Raw genomic sequence first — 22,522 nt, 5'->3', positions numbered from 1 at the left:
ATTAATATGAAATAAAAGATTGTGAGATAAACCCTCAGATTGGGTGATTTAAATATGAGAAATAAATCAGGAGAAAAGGGTGAGTATAAGGATGAGGCAAGTATTAAAAAAGCTGCCCTGAGTGTAAATGTTAAACTTTGATATAAAGTGGGTGTGTTAATGTGTAAAGAGGAGTTTTATCTCAGTACACACAGATGTGCAAATAAAGTCCATTTTCTGTCTGAATGTCCATTCAAGCTGCAGTAATTAATCATATCTGTACTGGTCATGTGCTTCTGAGCCCTCAAAACACTCTCGCACACAAACACATGCACAGATCTGGTGATTGCCTTGTGTAACAGGGGAGGATTCTGCATGTGCAGTTGCAAAGCGTCACATGTCCGAGTGGACAACCTGAGGTCAGATGCAATATTAATCACAATAGAAAAGGCAACCCAGTTGCCAATCTGTGGACACGTTTTGGATTATATATGCAGCATTTTGCATTTTGTTGAATTTACATTTTGTTTCCTCTATTTTTCTCCTGTGCAAAAAATAAGCACCTTTTAAGCTTTGTTACACATTATTGTTCTTTCAGTCATTAAAACATGCACATAAAATGAGAGCATACACTGCAATAGTTGGGTGACATTCAATATGATTGCATCATGTTTACAGTATTTCGTTTACAGCATCTTGCCCTTCATGAGCAAGGACTGTGCAGAGAGCCTGTGGGACAGTGCCTCCAGTGGAGGGGGTTGGTATAACCAAAACAGATCATGAAGGAAGTGCTGCAGCAAATCCAACCACAACAAAACAGCATGAATAGCATTGTGTAGAATGGGGTTTAGATCAAAGCTTTTGAGCATTGTAATATTTGTTTTTTTAACCGAGACTGTTAACTGTTTACTAAAGACATCGATTACACTTGTTGTTATACGTGAGAGGTCCTATAATTTCATAGGCTTGTGATACGAGTGTAAATAGGACAAAGAAGCAACATATACAGATTGTGAGACAGAAGGATTCTGCATGTGCAGTTACACAATCCTTCAAAAGATCTCTGCAGCAAAGGCCACGACATCATGACTCATAATCCTCATTATGTCGATATTCTCCAAATCCATGTAACTCAAGGTTTCTGTTAAAATTATCACAGTTTTCCCCCCCAAAAAATCTAACATTGATGACATAAATGATGACATAAACAGGAGATATTATTTGTCAAATGCTAAAAAAAAGAAGAGTTTTCAAATGCTTCATAAACAAAGACAAAACTGGTGTAGATGACTTTATAGCTTTGTATAAGAATAAAATTACATATCTGGTCATGACCAGTGACTGTATATAAAGTGTAAAAGAACTGTTAAAAGGACAAATGTCACGTGTCATCACAAAACCTCCCTGCACATGCAGATAATATGATCCTCTCCAGCTGTAAAAGATCAATAATGCAGCTTCTCTGGGATATCTGCCTATTTAATGGTATTGCAGTACAAAGTGTCACAGGCAGAGATAAGAGATTACAGTAGGCCTCTGTTTGCGTTTGTTCGGTCTACGCAGGACATTCCAGGAGCTGCGCTGTGTGACGTCTCTCGTGCAGGATCATATTTCAAAAGGCAAGGCTCCACTGGGCCCACAGTCAAACCACAGAACTCTTTCCCGGTGCAGCTGATTGCTTAACTAACAAAAACTAACTTCGGGACTGGCTTATTAGATAAAAGCGAGCGTACACACAGGAGCAATTCATTTCTCAGAAACTAGAAGGAAACCAAACAGATGCATCTTGATTTTCCTTCCTAGTATTGAAATTTTGTGCTGTAGTATTAAGCACTTATGTGTCTTCTTTTTCTCCAGCTTCCTAATATACTCTATTGTCCTAATGTATTTCATTTCCCTCATTCTCATGTCTCCTGTCTTCCTCCTCCTCTTTCCCATCCTCTTTCACAGGGCCCAGCCTCGACTGGCGCCACCGGAGGGTCATCTGGGGTTCCACAGAAGAGGGGAATGCACAGAAACAACAATTGCACATTTTTACAGAATGAAACCATGAATGAACCACACACAAAGCCCAAAAATACTCTGGCCAGCAAAAGCCCAGCAGCACTGACCAATAAAATCTCATTAAACACTTTTAAGATTCATTGTTCCTCATATGCTACCAATTATCCAAATGCATACAAAGGCCCGTTTTAACTCCCTGTGATAATTATCTCCTGGCAACCCTTTATTCCCACTGGTGACAGGGCCCGCCAGTGGTTTGGTTGCCATATCCTTGGAGAGTCGCAAAGAGTGCCCCGATGTAGTGCTGCCTTGTGCTGACGGAGGAGGAGCGCAGGTGACGCTGCAAGTACAAACTGTGCACACAGACAGGAAACCTGATATTCCAGCTCCCCACATGAACTGAATCTAGGGAGAGGGAGAAAAAGTGTGTGTGTGTGTGTGTGTGTGCGTGATATCAACAGCAGCGAACATGAAGTCCTGCAGGACTCCACGCTCTCAGTAAAAGTGTACACTGCATGCCTACATGTTTGCATGCATGCTGTCCGTTTGTGCTTATGTGTTCGTGCGTGCATACAGTACATCTGCACTTACTCAAGATGTAGAGCAGTGCAAAGTGTGCAGTTTTTACCTGCTTCATCAGATCTGAGCAGCAAAATGCCACCAAGGATATCACGTTTATCACACGCAGTGAAAAGACATCATTCGTGATTAAAAAGCAGTACTTTTCTACCAATGTACCAAAGAGCAGGGAGTACTTTCACTTTCATTAACCGATAAATTGCTGCCGCTTTCTCTGACTGTTGAACAAGAGCTATGTTTGTGGCCATGTACAGTTCAGTGCAGGGCCTCTGTGGGCTGCCCCTGACCCAGCATTGTTATGTGAAACCCTGGGCACCATGCTCCAGTGCTCAGCTATGCCGTCACCCCCTCCAGGCATGTAGCAAGCACAGCCCTTTGAGTAGCCAGCGAGCGCCTGCCCTCCTAAGCTCTGCAAAGCAGCTTAGAGCACCAGGCTCCTCCACAGTGGTCACACGTGTGAAACGTACACTCTCGCTGACACACAAAACACATGCACGCGGGCTCGGCACTACCCGTGTGCGCGGCCACACTGAAATAGGCGGGGTTTTGTTCAGGGACAGAAAAAAAAAGGTTCTAGTCACTCCCACTCAGCTGTACTGACGCACGTTTTCTCTCAAGCACAACACGCTGGCTCACACACCTGCAGGAAAACATGCAGGACAGGGGCAGGGAACGCACACACAGTGTGCTGCTTCTTAGCACTGCTCATGTTCTCCTTTGGAAAGGGTGGGGAGGCGGGAGGGGGTTGAGTGCTCCTGCAAATCATAGCCATGTGTCGGTAGAAGCTGACAGCCTGTTCCTGAACTTTTTTTTGTTTTGTTTTTTTGTCTTTTTAGCACTGGAAAGACTTTCCTAATGACACATAGATTCCCACTTAGGTCCTGAGGCACTGAGCACAAATCATCTGTGAAATACTCTGGTAACTCTCAGTTTTATTTTTGTTCTGTTTCCTTCACCGTTCTCCAAAACATGATGCTTGCCTGAATGAACTGCTACACCTAGTTAGAATCCATTATGTACAAGAAAAACACAAGTGGAGTTTCTCTGGCAACAGAAGAAAATCCTGTTTATCCTGCACTGTTTCTCCGCAGAAGCAGAAATATTATCAGTGACTGCGTCGACTCCTACTACAAGCTCCTTGCAATTACGGTGAACAAAAGCTTTTTAAGCTCTTTATGTGTTGTTTTGTTTTTTAAATAATTTTTCATTTTGCCTAATAAGAAGCACATAAATAACTAAGACTCAAACTGTAAAAATGTAGTGTAAACTCAGCAGCCGCAGATCGGTATTGATGCTTCCACTTGCATTAAAATAAGATTTCTTTTAAGCCTCGGCTCCTCTCCAGCTCTCCCTTTGATTTGTGACTCAGCTGAAGAATAAATATATACACCTTTATCTTGCTTCTTTCATTCTTTCTCCTGCTGTCCCTCTCTCTTCCTCCCCCTCACTTTCTTCACTGAGAGAAGAATGAAGAAACTAGTCAGTGGCAGACAAACTGACAAAGATGCTCAAATGTGGAATCAAAACATCACAAAAGCAGCTGACATAATCTATGGAGGGAATTTCTTATTACTGACACAGACATTAATATTATAAAGTTCTTTTCATGATGCTTTGTCTTCTAATATGTTTCCAGCATCGTAATCATTACCAATATAAATTTCATTATATGTTGCGTGTATATATTCCACGAAACTCTGACGAATCAGTTCCACTGTAGGGTTTTCAACACTCCGCTCATTCTTCAGTGTAAACCTGTCTGTGGCAACAACTTTGCAAACTGCAGTAGGTTAAGTTTCACTATCAATCAAGTCAAAAAATGAAAGATGAAACCTAATTGTCAGGTGCTGATGTTGCTTGTGAATATGTGATCAGTGTAAAAGGGAAAAAAGTCCGTTTTGATTTGTGCTTGTGTGACTTTTCTACCTGTGCTTTCAACGATGGAAACGATCCAGAGTGCACAATTAGTCATTTACGTGAATCGGCAGAATAAGGTCAGTTCTATTTGTTTTATATTGTAAGGCAGAGACTTTAATATAATTCAGAGAAAAGCCCAACACTCAAAGGACCCCATAAGAGCAAGCACTTGACGACAGTGGGAAGGAAAAACTTCCTTTAAACAGGAAAAATCCTCCAGAAGAACCAAGCTCAGGGAGGAAAACAATCTACCATGACAGGTTGGGGGTGAGGTGAAGAAGACAGGACAAAAGACATGCTGTGGAAGAGAGCCAGAGATTAATAATAACTAATGATTGAATGTAGAGAGGGTGTAAACATATAGTGAGTGAACAAGAAACGGGAAGCCCCCAACTGCCGAAGTCTATTGCAACATAACTTAGGGAGGGTTCAGGGTCACCTGATCCAGCCCTAATGATATGCTTTATCAAAAAGGGAAGTTTTAAATCTACTCTTAAAAGTAGAGAGGGTTTCTGTCTCCCGAATCCAAACTGGGAGCTGGTTCCACAGAAGAGGGGCCTAACAGCTGAAGGCTCTGCCTCCCATTCTACTTTTAAATACTCTAGGGACCACAAGTAAGCTCGCTTTCTGATAGCAAAGTGCTTTATTGGGTTGATATGGTACTACGAGGTCTTTAAGATAAGATGGGGTCTGATTATTCAAGACCTTGTATGTGGGGCGAAGGATTTTACATTTGATTCTTATTTAACAGGGCGCCAATGAAGAGAAGCCAATATGGGAGAAATGTGCTCTCCCTTTCTAGTCCCTGACACTACTCTCTCTGCAGCATTTTGGATCAATGACTAATCTCATTTATTAAAGGTTGACAGCACTATACGTGAAACGTTAGATTAGAAGTGTCATGTCAGTAGGAAAATGAATCTTTGCATTTCTTATTTTTTAGCCAAATCATCACGCAGTGCATCCTCCACGTCTTTTACACATTTGGCAGCACGATCCGGAAACCATCATCTGCTCACTCTCTCTCTCTCTGTGTGAATACTTCTGTTTTGGACGCACACACAGAACATTTGCTCTTACGTCAAAAACACATCATGAAGAACAGATGAACGCACAAGAATGCATATTGCGGCGGAGCAGATGTGTTTCAAAGATGCTGAAAAATCTGTGCTGTATAGCTCGTTAGAAATGTTAGTTTGGATTTCTGTCTCAAATGAATGTTAGGAAAGCCAGTAACACACTAAGCAAACTACATTATTGCATGAGATTAAAATGAAAAAACGAAATCAAAGCGATAGCTCTCTTTTAAGGGCCGTTACACATCTGAATGTGTCGCATTCACTACATTTAATCCAGAGACTTTCGGTTGCATACTGCACAGGAGAAATGCACTCATATAGCCCGAAGCAGTCACCTTTAGCCTAAAAGCCAGAACAAACAAGTTAAACACGAAAGCCACGGAAAATGTAAAACTACCAAAATAACACAGCATCAAAGTTTGACCACGAGAGAAAAACCAGCAAAGTAAAGTTACCTTTCTTTGTAGCTGTCTGTTTCAGCTTCTTCAAGGGTAGTCTGAATCTAAAAGGAAGACTGAGATCTAAACTACAGATGGGACTTTTTTTTTTTAACTAATTGGGCTTCCTACTGGCATCAAAGTGATCTGGCCAAGAAATGACTGTTGAATAAATAAGATATCCCAACATGTGCCAAAAAAATGATCTGAAAGAATGTGCGTTTATAGAAATAAGCCAAGGTGCAGCACACTGCTTAGCTGAAGCTTGTGGTAACAATAATTACTTGCTAAATTTTTAATGATTAATAATTAATCTTTTAAGAAAGCCTGTTTTTTCACATATGTCATGAATACTCTGAATGAACAGAAGCTAGATTACCTCAATTACATGTTGGGCAGTATCACTAGTAGCGGCAGCATGACTCACATACACACACGCACACACACACACACACAGGCCAGTACTGAGTCACGCACACACGCTGTGTCACAATGCATGCATATTATCCATTTCAGGCAAACTCATGACAGCTGGCCATGAGGTGCGTGATGTGCCTTTGCGCGCGCACGCGTGTGTCACTCTCGTGCATGAGCCTCTGAGCAAACACCACAGAGCCACAGTCTGGCTCCTCTGTGATGCAGACGGGGCCCATCGGAAATTCACGACGGCAGCAGGTTTAAGTGAGGTAACGCCTGACGAGGGGAGTATTTGTCTGGTACACGAAGAGTTACCCTGCATCTAAATGAATTTCACTGTCTGGGATTTTTATTTATTTATTTTAAATACTTTCATGCACGATGTAATTTATCGAGCAGCGCTGACCTTATCTTCCACAGCTCTCTGCTGTCTGTTCTCGCTGCTGTATGTTGTGAGTTATTTTGGTGCACTGCAATAACCTAGTTTGGCCTTGAATAGCCTCACTGTAATGTTCCCACATAACCCGAATGTGGTTGAGAAACATACACAGCTGTGCCTCTCGGTGGTCTTTTGCGCCCTCTGCTGGTCTACAAATGTTATCGGGCTGAAATATGGCCGAGCTTCTTCTCCCAGTTGCTTGTGCACAGTGAGAAAGGACATGCGGAAGATACGTTCAAGAGTAGGAGAGAGATAAGTGTGCGTCTGCTGGTGCTCTCTGCAGCCCCGGATCAGACACGGAGTGTAATCTGCAGGTATTAAAAGGCTCCCACCAACCAATCAACCACAGAACCTCGCTGTAAACACTTGCCTGATGTAAGCAAGTGTGTTTAAAACGCAGACAAGGCCAGTAAACTTCCCCTAATAACGCCGCACAGTTCGCAGTCAAAGGCGGCGCATTGCATATTCCCTTTCATCTCCCTGGTGCCTCAGAGACAGGAGTGGGTTTTAGATGGGAGGGATGAGGGCTGTAGTCAGAGGGGGGAGGGCGGGGGAGAGACAGCCAGGCTGATTCTCACAGTTTTGCCCCAGGGGTGTGTGCTGCTGCTGTTGCTCTCTCTTTGTTTGAAGACTGATTAGCAGAAAGCAAGACTAAAGAGGGGGAATATGAATTGTGCGCTCTGACAAAAGCTTCCATTGTCTATAACATCTACTTGGTGAAATGGAGGTAATAAATCGATAATTTATTTATTTAATTAATTAAAAAAGACACACGAAATGTGCTCAGATCGGGTAAGAATCTAAATACCACCACATTCAAATTAGATTTTACACACTGGGAAGATCTTCATTCAATACAATTAAATTAATTTTTTAAAAAGACGTGTCTGCAGTCAGATTACCTTAAGAATCAAAGCAATTCGTGTATATTTTAACTATATAGGTGGATGGAAAATGTAACTGCGCTGTGTTTCACAGCGCAGACTCACAAAAATACAGAAAAACCGCAAATAATAAATTAGCCATAATATGTAAATGTTCAGGTTGTTTCACTGCCCCCAAGTGGCCAAAAAAAATCAATACCATAAATGCAGCTTTAAACACATTATTTAACCTGTATGGATTTACTGCAGTAAATATATCTCACCATAAGATGGCACAGTTATCAAAAATTGCGCATTATTTAACATAAGGGGGGGTGTGGAGTTGCTGTGTCTGCATACACACTGTGGTTATAGCTGTAGGAAAAGCCAGCAGTGGTTTATATGGGCTTTATTCACAGGCCGGCAGTCTGCGTACACATTTCACAGACGTTATAATGCAGCGTGTGCCAGTGAATTCTGGTTGGGGGGTCCTGTGTTAGTATCGATGCTGTCAGCAAGATTGTGACAAACTAGATCTTCCTCCTTCTCTCATTTGACACTTTGGGGTCAGGAGCTCTTGGAATTCTTGGGTGGAGACACATTTCCTCAACACTTGCTCCTCCCTTGGCTTCCTAAAACCAAAGGAAAGTCAGCAACTTGGAATCTGATTTAAAGTAAGAGCCTTGTAAATGGGGCATCCAAAGAGGTTTTTACAAAGCTGATGACTTTTTATAAATTAATTTTATAAATAATATTTTTAAAAATGAGAACGTTGTAAATGCTAAAAAAGTTCCTTAAAATGATCTAAATCAGGAGTGTCAAACATAAGGCCTGGGGGCCAGAACTGACCCTGGCAAAGACTCCAATCTGGCCCACTGGATGGCTTTGGATCAACTTTGGAATTTTTTACTGTATTTTTACAGCTTTACAGTTTTTAAACACCTCTACTCAGCCATTCATACGACACCACAGTAATTAATAGATAATTAAATGACAGAAACCTTCCCTTTCCTTCACTATCTACAAAAAAAGAACCTTTTTGTGAATTAACACAAACATGTTTTAGAAATATACGACAGTCCGATCAACGAGCTGCACATTTATTTCTTACATTTACAAGCGTAGTGCTCAAAGACTTATTTCCTTCACTACAAGAGCAATTCTTTAAAAACTAAGTTGAGAATGCACTTCAGGGATTAAATGCATTAAACTTGCTTACAGTGACAGAAAGGGGGAATTTCACTAGTCTGGCCCACTTCGGGCCAGACTAGTGGCCCGAAGTGGGCCAGACTAAACACTTGCCTGATGGCCACCGTCGGAGGCACGGTGGTTAGCACTGTTGCCGCACAGCAAGAAGGTCCTGAGTTCAATTCCACCATCAGGCCGGGGTCTTTCTGTGTGGAGTTTGCATGTTCTCCCGTGTTTGCGTGGGTTCCCTCCGGTACTCCGGCTTCCTCCCACCGTCCAAAGACATGCAGCTTGTGGGGATAGGTTAATTGGATAATCAAAATTGTCACTAGGTGTGAATGTGCGAGTGAATGTGAGTGCGCATGGTTGTCTGTCCCTGTGTGTTGACCCTGCGACAGACTGGCGACCTGTCCAGGGTGTACCCCGCCTCTCGCCCTATGACAGCTGGGATAGGCTCCAGCACCCCCCGCGACCCTGAAAAGGATAAGCGGAAGCGGATGGATGGATGGATGGATGGCCCACTTCGGATCCACGCTGATTTGCATACATTCACATCTACACACTGGCCTCTCTTCAACAAGCATAACTATTCACAGTTAAAGTATAAGGGCCTCATAACCTCATAAGGAGTCGTTTCCATGAACAGCCAAACTGCTTTAATGGTGTGTTATTGTTAGGAATTCTGCACATATGTGAATTTTTGTTGTTTTTTCAAATGTTTTTTTGTATCTAACTTATTGTTCTTCCTTCCTGATTCTCTATTTTGCTTAGGAAAATTTCACTGGAACACAACAGTGCAAACTTTGGACAGTCACAATAATACTGCTACTATTCTCACATAGCAATAAATCTGTAAATCTGTAACCAGGTCGCTCTGTCAGCATGCGAGATGGGTATCATCATAATTCCTTTGATTTAATAATGCCTTTTTCATGCTTCTCCTTTGTCCACATTGCTGCTGTAATGGCCCAGGCGCCCTCAGGATCAATAAAGTACATCTAATTTTTACTTAATAGAGAGTGTACTGCTGCTCAAAGATCACACAATTACATCAGAGGGCTAATCTGAAATCCAACATCAATGATTCCCCTGAGAGCGCAGGAGCCACAACACAATGCAATAGCTGTTTGATACACGGTAGAGCAAAAAGAGGATTGTACGATAAATGTTTTCCTAATTTATAACGTCAGTGGATTTAGAGTACACCCTGTTTGCTACTCATCGAACATTTTACAGTCCAAGGTAATGAGGAAGAAAAAGGACTTTGCTCGCAGAACCTTTATACCGTGTGCAGGTCTTGTGATGCTGCGGAAGTGTTTCTGATTTTCCCTGAGAGCAGACACTGACCGACATCTGTAAGGTAAATATTCTCCTCAAAACTTCCTTTACTTACGCCGTCATCTCGCTTTCATCAAACTCGCGTTCGTGTCTTTACATCGAACAGCTGCTGCACTCTGCATCGCCATTAAATTGAAAGGCACACGTCCAAATCCTTCTCTCTCACTCCCTGAGAGCTATGCATTATTGATGTCAAGGCATTTCATACCTGTGAGTTAGTGGAGCTGAATGAAGTGAAGATAAATGCTTATTATGGGACTTGAAATGTAAACATAATCAAATGTTATTGATTATGTGTCATGTATTCTAGGGAATTTATCCAAACTGTGTGCACCCGTGACCTGATCATGGAATGGAAGAGCAATATTAGGCGTACCCAATCGCTGAAGAGCCTCAGCTCATGCGACAAGCCAATCTGGACGGATGCGGGGCTGCGGGACAAGACGACGTCAGTGTCCCAGTTAGTGGCCAGGTAAAAAAAAAAGCATCAGTCTCTCTGTATCCGTGCCAACTAAAGTCCACCCCTCTAATCTACATGTAGGTCATTAGTGACATCAAATCATTAATGTGGTGTTTGTGTTTGTGACAGATATCAAACTTCAGTAAAAGGGAGTAAATCCATTCAGGGACCCTCAGTAGATAATGATGACAGAAAGCCAAACCAGGTGCTAAAAGAGGTAACTTCTGATTTTTTAGCTGTTTATCCAGTTAATGAAAAGCATCAATGGCATGGCAGGAAAAAGAATAATCACAGTTGCTGGATTTACACACACTTCCCTCGCTTGTGTATCCTTTTCAGATAACGCCATCTCGACTGGAAAGTAGAGTGGCTGATCTGGAGTCTCTGATGAGGAGAAACAGCGAGAAGGAAAAGTCTCGAGCCAAAACCAATTTGACCCGCAGCAAATCAATGAGCAGCCTTAAAGGCAGCACAGGGTCCATAGAGGCCTTGAGAGCTCTGTTTGAGTCAAAGGCCTCTCTTAAAAACAATAAACAGAGCAGCCTTAGAGCTGCAGACTTCACATCAAATTACACGGCAGATGTGTCAAAGATGAACGGAGAGGTTGAGGATGTACAGATCACTGCGGAGGAACAGGAAACGGAAATGTGGGCTGATAAAACTGATGTGAAGGATGATCGTGTAACTCGAAAGGTAAATACAACCTCATTATTACTATAAGAATCCCTAATAGACCCACAGTTAGTTTAAAGGGTAAAAAAATTTTAATATTTACCGATGAAAGCATATGTCAAAAATATCAGTTTTTAATATATATGTAAATACAGCAAAGATTTCTTCCTTTCTGAAGTGTAAAGATGCAAAAACAAGGTGAGTGGTGAGTGGTGAGTGGCATTTGTGACAGAAAGTTAGTAGCTAGAGTGGAAAAGAAGGTTTACAGAGTGGCAGTGAAAAAAAACTGGAGCTGGAGGTGGCAAAACTGAAGATGCTAAGACTTTCATTGGGAGTGGTCAAGGTGGACAGATTAAGCATTTTGGAAACAAGTTAGGGAGACAAGGCTGAGGTGGTTTGGACATGTGCAGAAGACCCCACCAAAGATTCATGGATGCAGTGAAGGATGAGATGCAGAAGGATGTTAGAGATAGCATGAGAACCCTAAAAGGAGCAGCCAGAAGAAGAAGAAGAAGAAGACACATGCATTCAGAATTTGCCAACATTTGGTGGAATCCATTCTCTCTCCTAGCTGCACAGCGTTTCCCTTGCCAATAACTACCACACACACACTGAAAACACTTCATTTTCATCCCTTGCTTAACAGTTAATAAGGTGTTTTCAGCTGTTTGTGAGAAAAATCATTAATTTTGAACATCGTCTCGAGCGCTTGTTTCACAAAAGATCGGCTCATCCATCACACACTTCAGTGGTTCTTGACCTGCCGTAGGTCTAATGAATGTTTACTTCTTTCTCATTCATATAACAGCTTATTTTTTTCTAGTGATGCTTAGATTTTTCATGCAACTGTACTGACACATAGAAACTATGATGCACAATAAGTTTACTTAGCAGCAGTGATGTTTTATTGTTTCTCTCTATAGGAAGTAAATCAGACCCGGATAGAGAGGAGAAGAACAACAGGGGGTATTGATTTTGAAAAATTTGCAGCATCTCAAGCTGGTGAGTATGTTCTTTCTAGCTCAGCAAAGCTTTCTCTGTGTCAACCTGAATATCATATTACCCTGCCTGACAAAATGAATGTTTTTTTTAAAGCATTCAGAATAATAGATGCACTTTTCTAAGATTAAAGGATTATCTCTTTGAGAAGTTATCAGCAGAGCTCAGATTAAAACTTTTTACAGTTTGATTAGGGATACGTGAGTAGCAACATAAACAAACAACGCGAGTTCATGTCATAAATTACATGATGCAATAATGAAAGCAGCTACAGCGAGCTTCAAAGTGCAAGCTTCCAGGTAAAAGACCAGCTGATAAAACCGGGAAATACCGGGAAATACCGAGAAATACCACGCCTTAATTTAGGTAATGAGTAAACAGTAAACTATGATGAATATGGTTTGGTTCTATAAATTCAGGGTCAAATAACAAAGACGCTGAAGACGATTCAGCTTAAGATGAAAATATCAGAAAGAAAATAAACATATGTGGCTCTTTCAAAAAAATTTGTTCTGAAAGAAACATCCTCTGGCACAAAAACATAAAAAAATTAAACAAAGACGTTAGACGTGCCTTGGAGAGCTGTCTTCATTGATTTCGGTCAAAGCTTTGGATGACTCAACTTGGTGTAGGAATAGTAAGCCACTCCACAACCGGACAGAAATAGCTGGTGTGCTACAAGACCAGAATAAGTGCAGGAGGGTGAAAGGGTCAGCTGTTTCCTGGAGAGGAATGGACAGAAAGAAGGAGCGAGTGGCAGAGGCTCCATGACACGACACAAACCAACAAACAGCTAAAGTTTGGAAGAAACCAAGAAGATAGGGAGGAAGGAACTGGGAATATTTCTTCTTCTGTGAGTAGAGATTTGTATTTTGAAGGAAAGGAGTGGCACATGCTCTTAAAGAAGCCTACACGTTTAAACCCATGAAGCTTAATACAGTACGTATGGTAGAAGGTGAAAACTAATAGCTATTATTCACATTTTTAACAGTTGCCCAAATCTGGAAATATTAGTAGCTATTAGTAATATTAGTTAACTGATACTGCAAGTAAACTGAAATACTGCAATGAGTTTTATGTTTCTTCTTCTTTGGTCGCAGAGCCTTTTTTGCTGTGTTTTCCGGCTTGCGGACGCATGATTTCATAAAGTATCTGTACTTTCATAAACAGCTTTGAGACATGTCTGTTTACCTTTGAACTTCGATGCTTAGTCAACCGTTGTTGCAGTGACTTGCCTGTTTTAACTAGTATGCGTGTCAGCAGAGTCGGGTATCTCTCCTGCTCCACAACAAGCGGTACATTTATAACTCGGCCACATGACAGCTGTTAAATATCAGCTTCGAAAGTGCTGGACCCTGAATTGGGACCTGTGTTATTAACAAACAGCACGAGCCGTTTGTTAATAACACAGACGTCAGCCGTATGTTGTTAAACGAGCCGCGACTTATTTCCAATCTGGCTGCGTGTCGATGATGGCGATGATGAAAATGTCACGAGACAACCCTGATCGGGCCAGTTTGACTTCTAAACAGAGCCATGACAAAATTCAACATTAAAGCTGCCGTGTCTGATGTCTCTGCAGATGAAAAGAGGAGGTCAGCTGGAGACTTCAGAGACAGCTCTTTCATCCAAGCCAAGGAGAAACTTTCTGTCTCGGTGAAAGCAATATCAGCTCTCTATCTGTCCAAAGTGGGAACCAAGGAATCAGCAAACAGTCCTGTAAAATTGGTACATGACAGCTTACTTGTTACATCTCCCCTTCTTTTTAGTTCAGCGTAAACTATATCAATTAAACTTGTTTAAAGTTTACACACTGAAAGAATTATCTCTGAGATTTTTATGCAAGGTATAAAAAAAAATCGAAATAATTTTTTGGCAATGAAAGTAAAGAGTTGAAAGTTTATTGCACCAGCCTGTGTAGTGTAGATTTTCAGCTACACATTGAAGTTTGTTATTATATGTCATTATAATATATCATAAATTAATTATTGATAAGGGAATTTCTGGCAGCAGCCAAACAATAATGCTGATGTAATTTTTTTTTTATTATTATTTCTTTGCAGGAACGAGAAGCGTCACGTGACTTTGGGAAAAGAGTAAACCAAATCAAGGTAAAGTGCGATGTCACTATGGTGTTGCATGATGTTGTGATTGATGCACGTTGCTCTGTGCACACTGGATTTGCACAGCGAGCAGTATCGTGTTCCCTTTGGCTCAAAAATCCAAAATATGCTGCTTACCTGCAAAATAAAGAAACAGATTCGCCTCACAGACTTCCTCACGCTTTTATTTTACTCATTTTGTGGTTGCATCTATGGTTGTGCTTGCTGGTTGCTTTGGAGTTCAGCTAACCAGCTAACATGTGGCATAAGGAAAACAAATCACCTGGCATGGCTCTCATCCTGTGAGTAGGTGTGACTGCTCTGGAGCATGAATTTCTCTGAATGGATGAAACAGTAAGAAACATTCCTTTGTTCTTCTAAGATGTCAGAAGACTCAAGTGCCCAAGAAAGGAAAGAGGACTTACCATTACCTCCTTCAGCAAGACATCAGCCAGAATTAGAAGAAAGCTGTAGGACTAATTCTCCTCAACCTATTCCGCCCCAGCTTTCCAAAGAAATGTTATACCAACAGAGGCAGAAATGTGAACTGAGGCGTCTCCTGAAGCACACCCATCCAGAGCTGAAGATGCTGGATGATGTTGTGGATGAAGAGCTTGCTGAAGTTTTGAGCTCAGAGAGGATGACAGCTGACGAAACCGGATACGAAGGAGAGGTCCTTTCGAAACGCTTGATATTTGAGAACTGTGGCTCGAGTAACAAAGTGTCTCACTACACCCCCAAGATGCACATGGCAGGGGGAAGTGAGAAACAATGTGATTTTAGTAAAACGCTGGCTGTTTTGGAGGAAACAAAAGAAACGCCTCGTGCAGAAAGTGCTAAAGAGGTTATGGAAGCTGTAAAATCTCTTGGTATTAGTCCAGACACTGACAGAGAGTGTGAGGATTTGACGGTCAGAATAGACGTTCAGGCTACCAGAAGAATATTTGAGAGTCAGTCTGTGAACATGTCTGGGCCAAATCTGGGTAAAACGTTCCAGGGAAAGGTTTCTATTAATGGGGACGAGACAAAGGAAGTCCAAAAACAAAAAAAGCAATTTGAAATGGCTTGCAGTGAGAGTATACAAAGAAAAAACGAAAGCACAAGCAATGATTTAGAAACAGAGCCCCGTGAACAGCCATGTCCTCATGTCAGTCAAAGAACTGAACATGACTTCTCATGTAACGATGAGTTTTCCACTGAGGAAGCACTCTTTGAAGAGGACTCTGTAAGCTTACCCGATTTGGAAAAAAATGATGAAATTATTAAAACAAGGGCAGCTCTTTTTCAAAACAACCCCTTTATCTCCACCAACATACAGAGAGAGCCCTCCGTTGTGCATACATCAAAAACTCAAATCATAAGCGGTGGTGGTGCAAGTGAGGACAACACGACCACCAATGTTAAAAACAGAACCCATCTTTTTGAATCAATGCCATTTGACAAAATCAGACGTCAGAACGAGGATGAAATTGAGACAATGGTGGAGAACATCAAGGAAACGCTGAATTTCCTGTACCAGATTAGAGTCGTCCAATCGGTTGGCTCTATCATTGAGGTCAATGAGACAATGATTGCTAAAAAAGCTAAGTTTACACTATCAGAGAGTGGGCCTGAGATAAAACATGACGAGGTGGCTGAAGGCGGTGCGCAAAACTTCATACTCCAGTTGCTACCACGGGTAAACCTAAAACCTCAGGTCACTTACCTAAAGGAGGACAGCAAAGGGGGTATCGAGACCACGGCGGTGACGGCGCCTGTTCAACAGCATCAGTTCAATGCGAACAAGGACACGGAGTTCAGAACTGCCAGTGTGGTTCAGCTTGTTGAGGATATTCTCAATCAAGATAACTCTCTGAGAAAAGGAGTGGTAATCCAAGAGGATGACAACAACTGTGCCAAAGTCATTGTTTACTCCCTCTACAAATACCATAATGAGAAGGATGTGAAGAGCTTCGTCCCTCCAAAATGTGCTGAATGTGATCAATCAGAGCTGGAAAGGGGTGACATGAGTAAAACAGGCCATAAAGAAATAACAAAAGTTGCTACTAAGTCAGTCAAAGGTGAACTACTTGAACTCTCTCAAGAACAAACATGCCCAGGATCAATAACACCTGAAGGGAAAGTAAAGGGGAGTGTAAAACTATTCAAAAGCTGCATTGAAAAGGGAGATTTTGAGTATTTAAAAAGTCTTCAGGCTGAGGAAGCAGTTCAAGAACTCCCTGAAAACCAAACTATGGCTGGACAGGAAGTTCTTCATGAAAAGGAAAGTGATCAAGTGGAGGAAACTACTGAGTGGGTACCCGTGGATGTAAAGAGACTTAAAAGCATGTTCTCTGGAGACCCGAGTCAACACCAACCAAAGAAAAAGATCCACAAAAATATATACGCAGGTCAAAATGTTTCTACAGAATGCAGTTCTGGGGTATCATCTCATGTGCAGGAAAATAATGCAAGCAGTGAATGTACTGATGAAGCACAAGAGCAAGCACGTTATCCCAAAGTTGCGACGCAGGAGTCCTATGAAAATTTTGAGAGGCAAGATCACGAGCTTGGTGCCCACGAAGCTCAATTAGTCGAGGTGGTAGATGGGAATGAAGAGATCTGTAACCTCAATACTGCAATCCAAAGTCTCCAACAGGCCACAAGTGAGGCCAAGTCACTGTATCAGTCATCACAAGAAAAACAAAAAGCTATTATTCAGGAATCCTCTGAGGAACTCTTTCCCTCGGTTACAGCAGATACTGTGAAACGCTCAAGAGTAGAAGAAGAATTTTCTCAAGAAAACTTCACCTCAGCACGTAAAATAGATTACCAGCACAAAAATATTGAGACAAGCGACAAAGATGCTACTCCTGAGGAAACACACGCTCCTGAATCGTGCAGCAACAAAGGTCAGGAAGGTGCAGGGGGGGCGCCGAAACAACCTTTAGAAACTCCTATGGTCACTACACAAAGTTTGGAAACAAGTCCTGCACAACAGGAGGATGAGGAAGTTGTTTTTCACGGTAAAATTAAAGCAGCTTTGGAATCCTTAGAAAGATCTAACGTTAATGTCACAAGAGGAGATTTTAAAGCAGCTATGATATACAGAAACTCTTCAAAGCCTCACAGAGAAAAAGCACAACACGTGGATGTGGTGTCTATTCAAAGGACCAGTACTGAGGAGCTTTTCACTGTGACTGAAACTGAAGCAAGTCAAATATCAGTGAAACAAGAGGCAACTGGAGCAAATCCAGTGCCTCCACACCAAAACAAAACCCAGAGTAACCCAGCAACGAGACGTGTTTTAGAGAAAAGCAAAAAGCCTACTGGTCCAAAACCAGCCATTCCACCTAAACCAGAACATCTGAAGGAGAAACAAAGCAATAATGAGTCAACCCAAAATAATACCGGGCAATCTAAAGAAATGGTTCCAACACTGATTTTATCTGAGAATAATTCTGAGCAAGACCTGACTAAATTTAAAAGTGGCACATGCATAAAATCTGATTCAGTTCAACGTCATCAAACAAATCGGCCTTTGGGTGAGGCTATGTGGATATCTCAGGAAACTAAAGTCAGACATGGAATCCAAGGTGATAAGAAAGAAACTGATAACATAGATAAGAATATTATTGTTGGACAACAGCAGATGAATGTCAAGGCGGAGGAGAAAAGAACCCAGGATTTAGCAGCCAAAAGTGATACGAGTGAAACAGATGAAAGTCACATAGATTTCCATGATGCATTTGAGAAATTTGGAGGTAAAAAGACAAAGACTGCCCCTGTAAAGCCCAAAAGACTGAAAATCCCCCAACCAGACAACAAAAACCTAAAACCAGTGGCTGGAAATAAAGAAATGTCTGTTCTTGCACATGTGGATCCAGATGTGGTAGAAATTACAAGCAATCAATCATGTGACACCTGTGGAGAAACCGCTGACAGTCAAGACAAGCATGAGAAAGAAATCAAGAGGCAAGAAAGCAAAGTCGAGATGAGGGAAAAGAAAGGGCGAACTGAGACTGAGGACGAGCGCCGACAGCGACTGTCAGTTCACATGGATGAGATCGTGAGAGGGAACATACCAGCAGCAATGGAAATATTTGACAACTTACGAAAACAGCAGGAACTGCAGAGCTTTCTGAGCCGAGTTGAAGAAATTGAAAAAGACACAAGTGAGGTTGATGTAAGGTCTCTGAGGAGAGTATTTGAGAACGTCCCCGATTGGGTTGTCGGCTCTGACAAAAAGAAACAAAACAAGGTCAGAGCTGACAACAAAGACGAAAGGTTGCCAGTAGCAAGAGAAAGCGCTGAAAGCAAGTCATCGATGGCACACGTTTTTGGAGATCTTGAGCGAGCGAGTGTGGAAATCACGACTCTTAAAGAGCAGACTTTAGCCAGAATCCTCGATGTAGAGGAAGCCATAAAGAAGGCACTTTATTCCGTCTCTACACTGAAATCTGACTCAGATATTGCTGGTTTATCACGCCTGTTCAAAGAATCTTTTGGAGGTGTACAAGGATCCCCATCCTCTGGCGGTGTTAATAAAATTAGCATTGGGTCAAGCAGAACAAAGTCAATGAAAAGTGCTACCATGCAGGGAAACACAACTAATTCAGCTGGGCAAGATATGAGCACTGATGAAGCCTCCATCAGTGCTCCATCTTCACCTGCGTTTATCACTATCCAATCAGCAGCTAGAAAGACAGATAAAACCGACCTGGCACCACCAGAAGCTTTGATCTGCCCGACATGCCAGCAGAGCCAAAAGCTGGAGGAGACTTTTCGGACGACAAAGACGCTGATATGCAACAGCCCTGCTCAAAACAGAAATGACCCACGAAAAGCAGAACAATCCACCTCCACCCCACTCAGTCCTCGACAGGTCAGCATGCTCGAGGTTCAGACAGACTGTGACGGGAACAGTGTCACAGGAACAAAAACAGTCACCGACAAACATGAGAAGACCGAATGATCTGAGACAAAGTTTTACTCTTCCAAGACTTCCACTGTGGTCAACTCTCAGCCAGAAACAGTGACATCGTCCACAAGGCAGGTCGTAATCAGTCCATCTACAATTCAGGTCACCACAGACCCAGAAGTGAAGCTGCCAATCAATCAGACTGATAACTCGGTGCCCGAATAGGAGCACGTTGGCAGCGTTTTACCTGTTGACTGTGTATGAAAAGAGATCAATTACAAGGCTTAAAGTTTTGGGGGTTTTTTTGTTTCTTCATAAGTTTTTTTTTTAATTTCCTTATTTAAGCTTTTGTATCTATTTTGATCTTAAAAATTGTCTTTGTTTTGCATTTCAAAGTAAAAGTATATATTTGATTTTCACTTCTCATTTCACTCTGGTTTACTATAAATGCTTTTGGTTTTAAAAAAAAACTTTTCCACTAAGGTCAGTCTTGTTTTTTTTTCTTCAGTTTCAACCGGCTTCTCGAGAGATGTGCTCAGCATGTCTAAAGCCAGTCTATCAGATGGAAAAAATAACTGCAGACAAATACATTTTTCACAAAGCGTGCTTCTGCTGCAAACATTGCAAGAAAAAATTAAGGTGGGATGTTGGACTTCTACAAAAAAAATCACCTGCAATATTAATCAGTGATTCCTCTTGTCTGATGGATTAGTGTCTTTGTGCTTTTTAAAAAAAAACAAAAAACTTTATATTGTTTCTATATATAACTTTCCAGCTTTATAACTTTATAACTGTAAGTAGATATGTTAGATATGTAAATATCTAACATATCTAATATGCATTAATAAATTGAAATATTTAAAAAAAAAAAAACTAAACTATGAATGTAAAAACTGGATACTCATGTATTTTGTGATCTGCAGATATGTGATGCAGCATGTAAAAAGTTGGCCAAAATGCAACTGCACACAAACCAGGCAAGCAAAAAATAAAAGAAACAAACATCCAGACTTTCCCATATTTCCAGTGTTTGTTATCTTAACTGCACTGTCTGCACATATCTCTGAAAACTATGTCGGGGAAATGTAGTTTTATTAAATGTCTTCTGATGCATAAACTGTAAACATACAACACACTGTTTTTCCCCAAATCCTCATTCAACAAGAGTTTTCATCAGAAGCTTAACATGCTACAAATGATGTGTTTATCCATTTGCATCATTACTAAGCCACAATATTTCAAATAATGAACTCCGTTCAGTTCGACTTTGTCAGGTTAAAAAGTCGTCAAAAAAATAAACAAAGATAGATTAAATCTGTTTTTTGTGTGCTAATGTAGAATTTTTGAAATTTTAGAAAACTTAAAGACTTTAGACTTTTTGCATGCTACATCATATATATCAGTCTGCTCTGTGTCACTGTGATGATGATTAACTGATATTTGTTCATGTGCTCTTGTAGTCGGCATTTTTTTAGACTTTCCTTCTTTCATCTCCCGTTCACAAAGCTGAGAGCTAACTTAACCACTTGGCAAATGGTTACTACTAAAATATAGGCTACAGGATAATAACTAGCAAAGCTAAGGCTACAAACAACACAAAATAAGAGCTTGTTAGAATAGATAGATAGATAGATTGCTAATCTATCAAATTGCTAATTTGATTGAATGTACAGATTAGGTCCACCTGTAAGTTTCCCACTATTAATTAGAAAAGTGGAGATATGCCAGAATATGTTTAATAAGTAGCTGAAAGATGTATACATCGACTGTTAATCCAAAACTGTCCCCACTACTCTCTTTATTTTGAACAATGACTGACAAACCTTGTGCTCATTTGTAGCATGTACAGTTACGCGCCTTTAAATGGTGAGTTCTACTGCATATTTCACTACCAACAACTGTTCAGACGAAAGGGGAATTACGATGAGGGATTTGGACACGCTCAACACAAGGACCGATGGCTTTTGAAGAATGCAGCTGATTTGGTGCATGATGAATCTGAGGCATGAGCAGTCAGTAGAAATGTAAGTACCACGAGGCATTTTTATTTTATGAATGTTTGACTAAACTCATTGATTGATTATTATAAAACTGGGCTCTCTTTCTATCCTCAGCTCAGTTGAGACGGCGACAGCACAGAAACCCCTGTTGAATCTGTGTTTGAGGCCATCCTGTCCAAGCTTTGCAGTGTATTCATGTGCTTTTTGTTAATGAATGATAGCGTGCTGAGACATAACCTACAACTTAATTGCAACGATAGGTAACTAATTTTAGAAACTGGGCAGGGTCTGTAGATACTCACACATTGTAATCATCTCCTTGACACTGAGCTATTTTTGTAAATGCACTTAAGCTTTTTGTTTTTACTTTACAGCTTTTAAAAATAATTCTTGTAAATACTTCTGTAAAATGCAAAGAATTACTCAGATTGACATTAAATTAAGAAGCTGTGTTTAAACTGCAATAAAAAAAATAATCAGAAATTAGCTTGATTCTATTATTATTGCATAAAAGCAATAACACTTAGGACTTTTTTTGTTGTTCTTGTTTTATATCAGTAATATAAACTATGATAAAGCAAATGCATTAGGATTATTATGTCTGTACAGATCATAATAAAGAGGCCACTTTCCTTCACTTTCCATTACTGCTGAATTGCTCACGTTGTCGGTGCTCCACTCTCCTTCCTGAGTGCTCATAAATTACATTTAAAGGTGCCATAATGATTCTGTTCACTATAGCTGTGATTAGCTCTGTGATATAACATTTGAATGAAAATAACACTGCATTAAATTTTACATGAGCACAGAGAGAGCAAAAATAAACCAAATAAAACCAAAATCTTGACTCTCCTTTGGTTTTGGGATTTGTCTAAATTTCTCAAACTGGCAGCAGAGCCTCCTCATCAAAGCGCTGTATCCTCTGCTCTTAACTCCACAAATACATCTAATTTCTAATTAATATTTAAACCAATACAACCAAAGGCTGTAAAAACAGTCCTCTCACTTCCTTCCCTATTCACTTTATCGTAGTAGGTGACAACATCACTCATAAACTCCACCAGTTATAGAACATTTAGCAAAACACCAGGTGGTAACTTGCTATAATTTATTTATGCAGTACATTTAACAAAACACTTTGCATAAAAA

At 40.8% G+C, this 22,522-nt stretch overlaps 2 protein-coding genes across 3 annotated transcripts; both read left to right on the top strand.

Moving 5' to 3' along the window:
• Window positions 1-9,893: 9,893 nt before the first annotated feature.
• Window positions 9,894-22,476, top strand: LOC120441660 (LIM domain and actin-binding protein 1). Of its 2 annotated transcripts, XM_039616880.1 has the most exons (11): window positions 9,894-10,262; window positions 10,347-10,450; window positions 10,551-10,712; window positions 10,830-10,917; window positions 11,040-11,393; window positions 12,296-12,374; window positions 13,954-14,099; window positions 14,435-14,482; window positions 19,882-20,012; window positions 21,214-21,397; window positions 21,488-22,476. In XM_039616880.1, exons 3-10 carry the CDS (start codon window positions 10,588-10,590, stop codon window positions 21,380-21,382), a joined length of 1,140 nt encoding a protein of 379 aa, XP_039472814.1. In that variant the 5' UTR covers window positions 9,894-10,262; window positions 10,347-10,450; window positions 10,551-10,587; the 3' UTR covers window positions 21,383-21,397; window positions 21,488-22,476. The 2 variants fall into 2 exon arrangements, with proteins under 2 accessions (XP_039472814.1, XP_039472813.1); XM_039616879.1 differs by lacking the exon at window positions 10,347-10,450 and having other exon boundaries at window positions 9,896-10,262; window positions 21,488-22,475.
• LOC116314502 (xin actin-binding repeat-containing protein 1-like) lies at window positions 14,494-19,874 on the top strand. Its single transcript, XM_039616878.1, has one exon. The coding sequence runs from the start codon at window positions 14,856-14,858 to the stop codon at window positions 19,425-19,427; it is 4,572 nt and encodes a 1,523-aa protein (XP_039472812.1). The 5' UTR covers window positions 14,494-14,855; the 3' UTR covers window positions 19,428-19,874.
• Window positions 22,477-22,522: the final 46 nt, after the last annotated feature.

This window comes from Oreochromis aureus, linkage group 9 (genome assembly GCF_013358895.1).
Source record: "Oreochromis aureus strain Israel breed Guangdong linkage group 9, ZZ_aureus, whole genome shotgun sequence".
Classification (NCBI taxonomy): Eukaryota; Metazoa; Chordata; class Actinopteri; order Cichliformes; family Cichlidae; genus Oreochromis; species Oreochromis aureus.
The sequence above is the reverse complement of the archived record's forward strand: the minus strand, read 5'-3'. Positions and strand labels throughout refer to the sequence as shown.

Excerpts from the sequence above, each read along its gene's own strand:
- LOC120441660 (XM_039616880.1), top strand. The coding sequence starts at position 10,588 with ATGGAATGGAAGAGCAATATTAGGCGTACCCAATCGCTGAAGAGCCTC. Across the intron at positions 10,918-11,039 it reads CAAACCAGGTGCTAAAAGAG|ATAACGCCATCTCGACTGGA; the intron begins GTAACTTCTGAT and ends TATCCTTTTCAG. Across the intron at positions 11,394-12,295 it reads ATGATCGTGTAACTCGAAAG|GAAGTAAATCAGACCCGGAT; the intron begins GTAAATACAACC and ends TTCTCTCTATAG.
- LOC116314502 (XM_039616878.1), top strand. The coding sequence starts at position 14,856 with ATGTCAGAAGACTCAAGTGCCCAAGAAAGGAAAGAGGACTTACCATTA.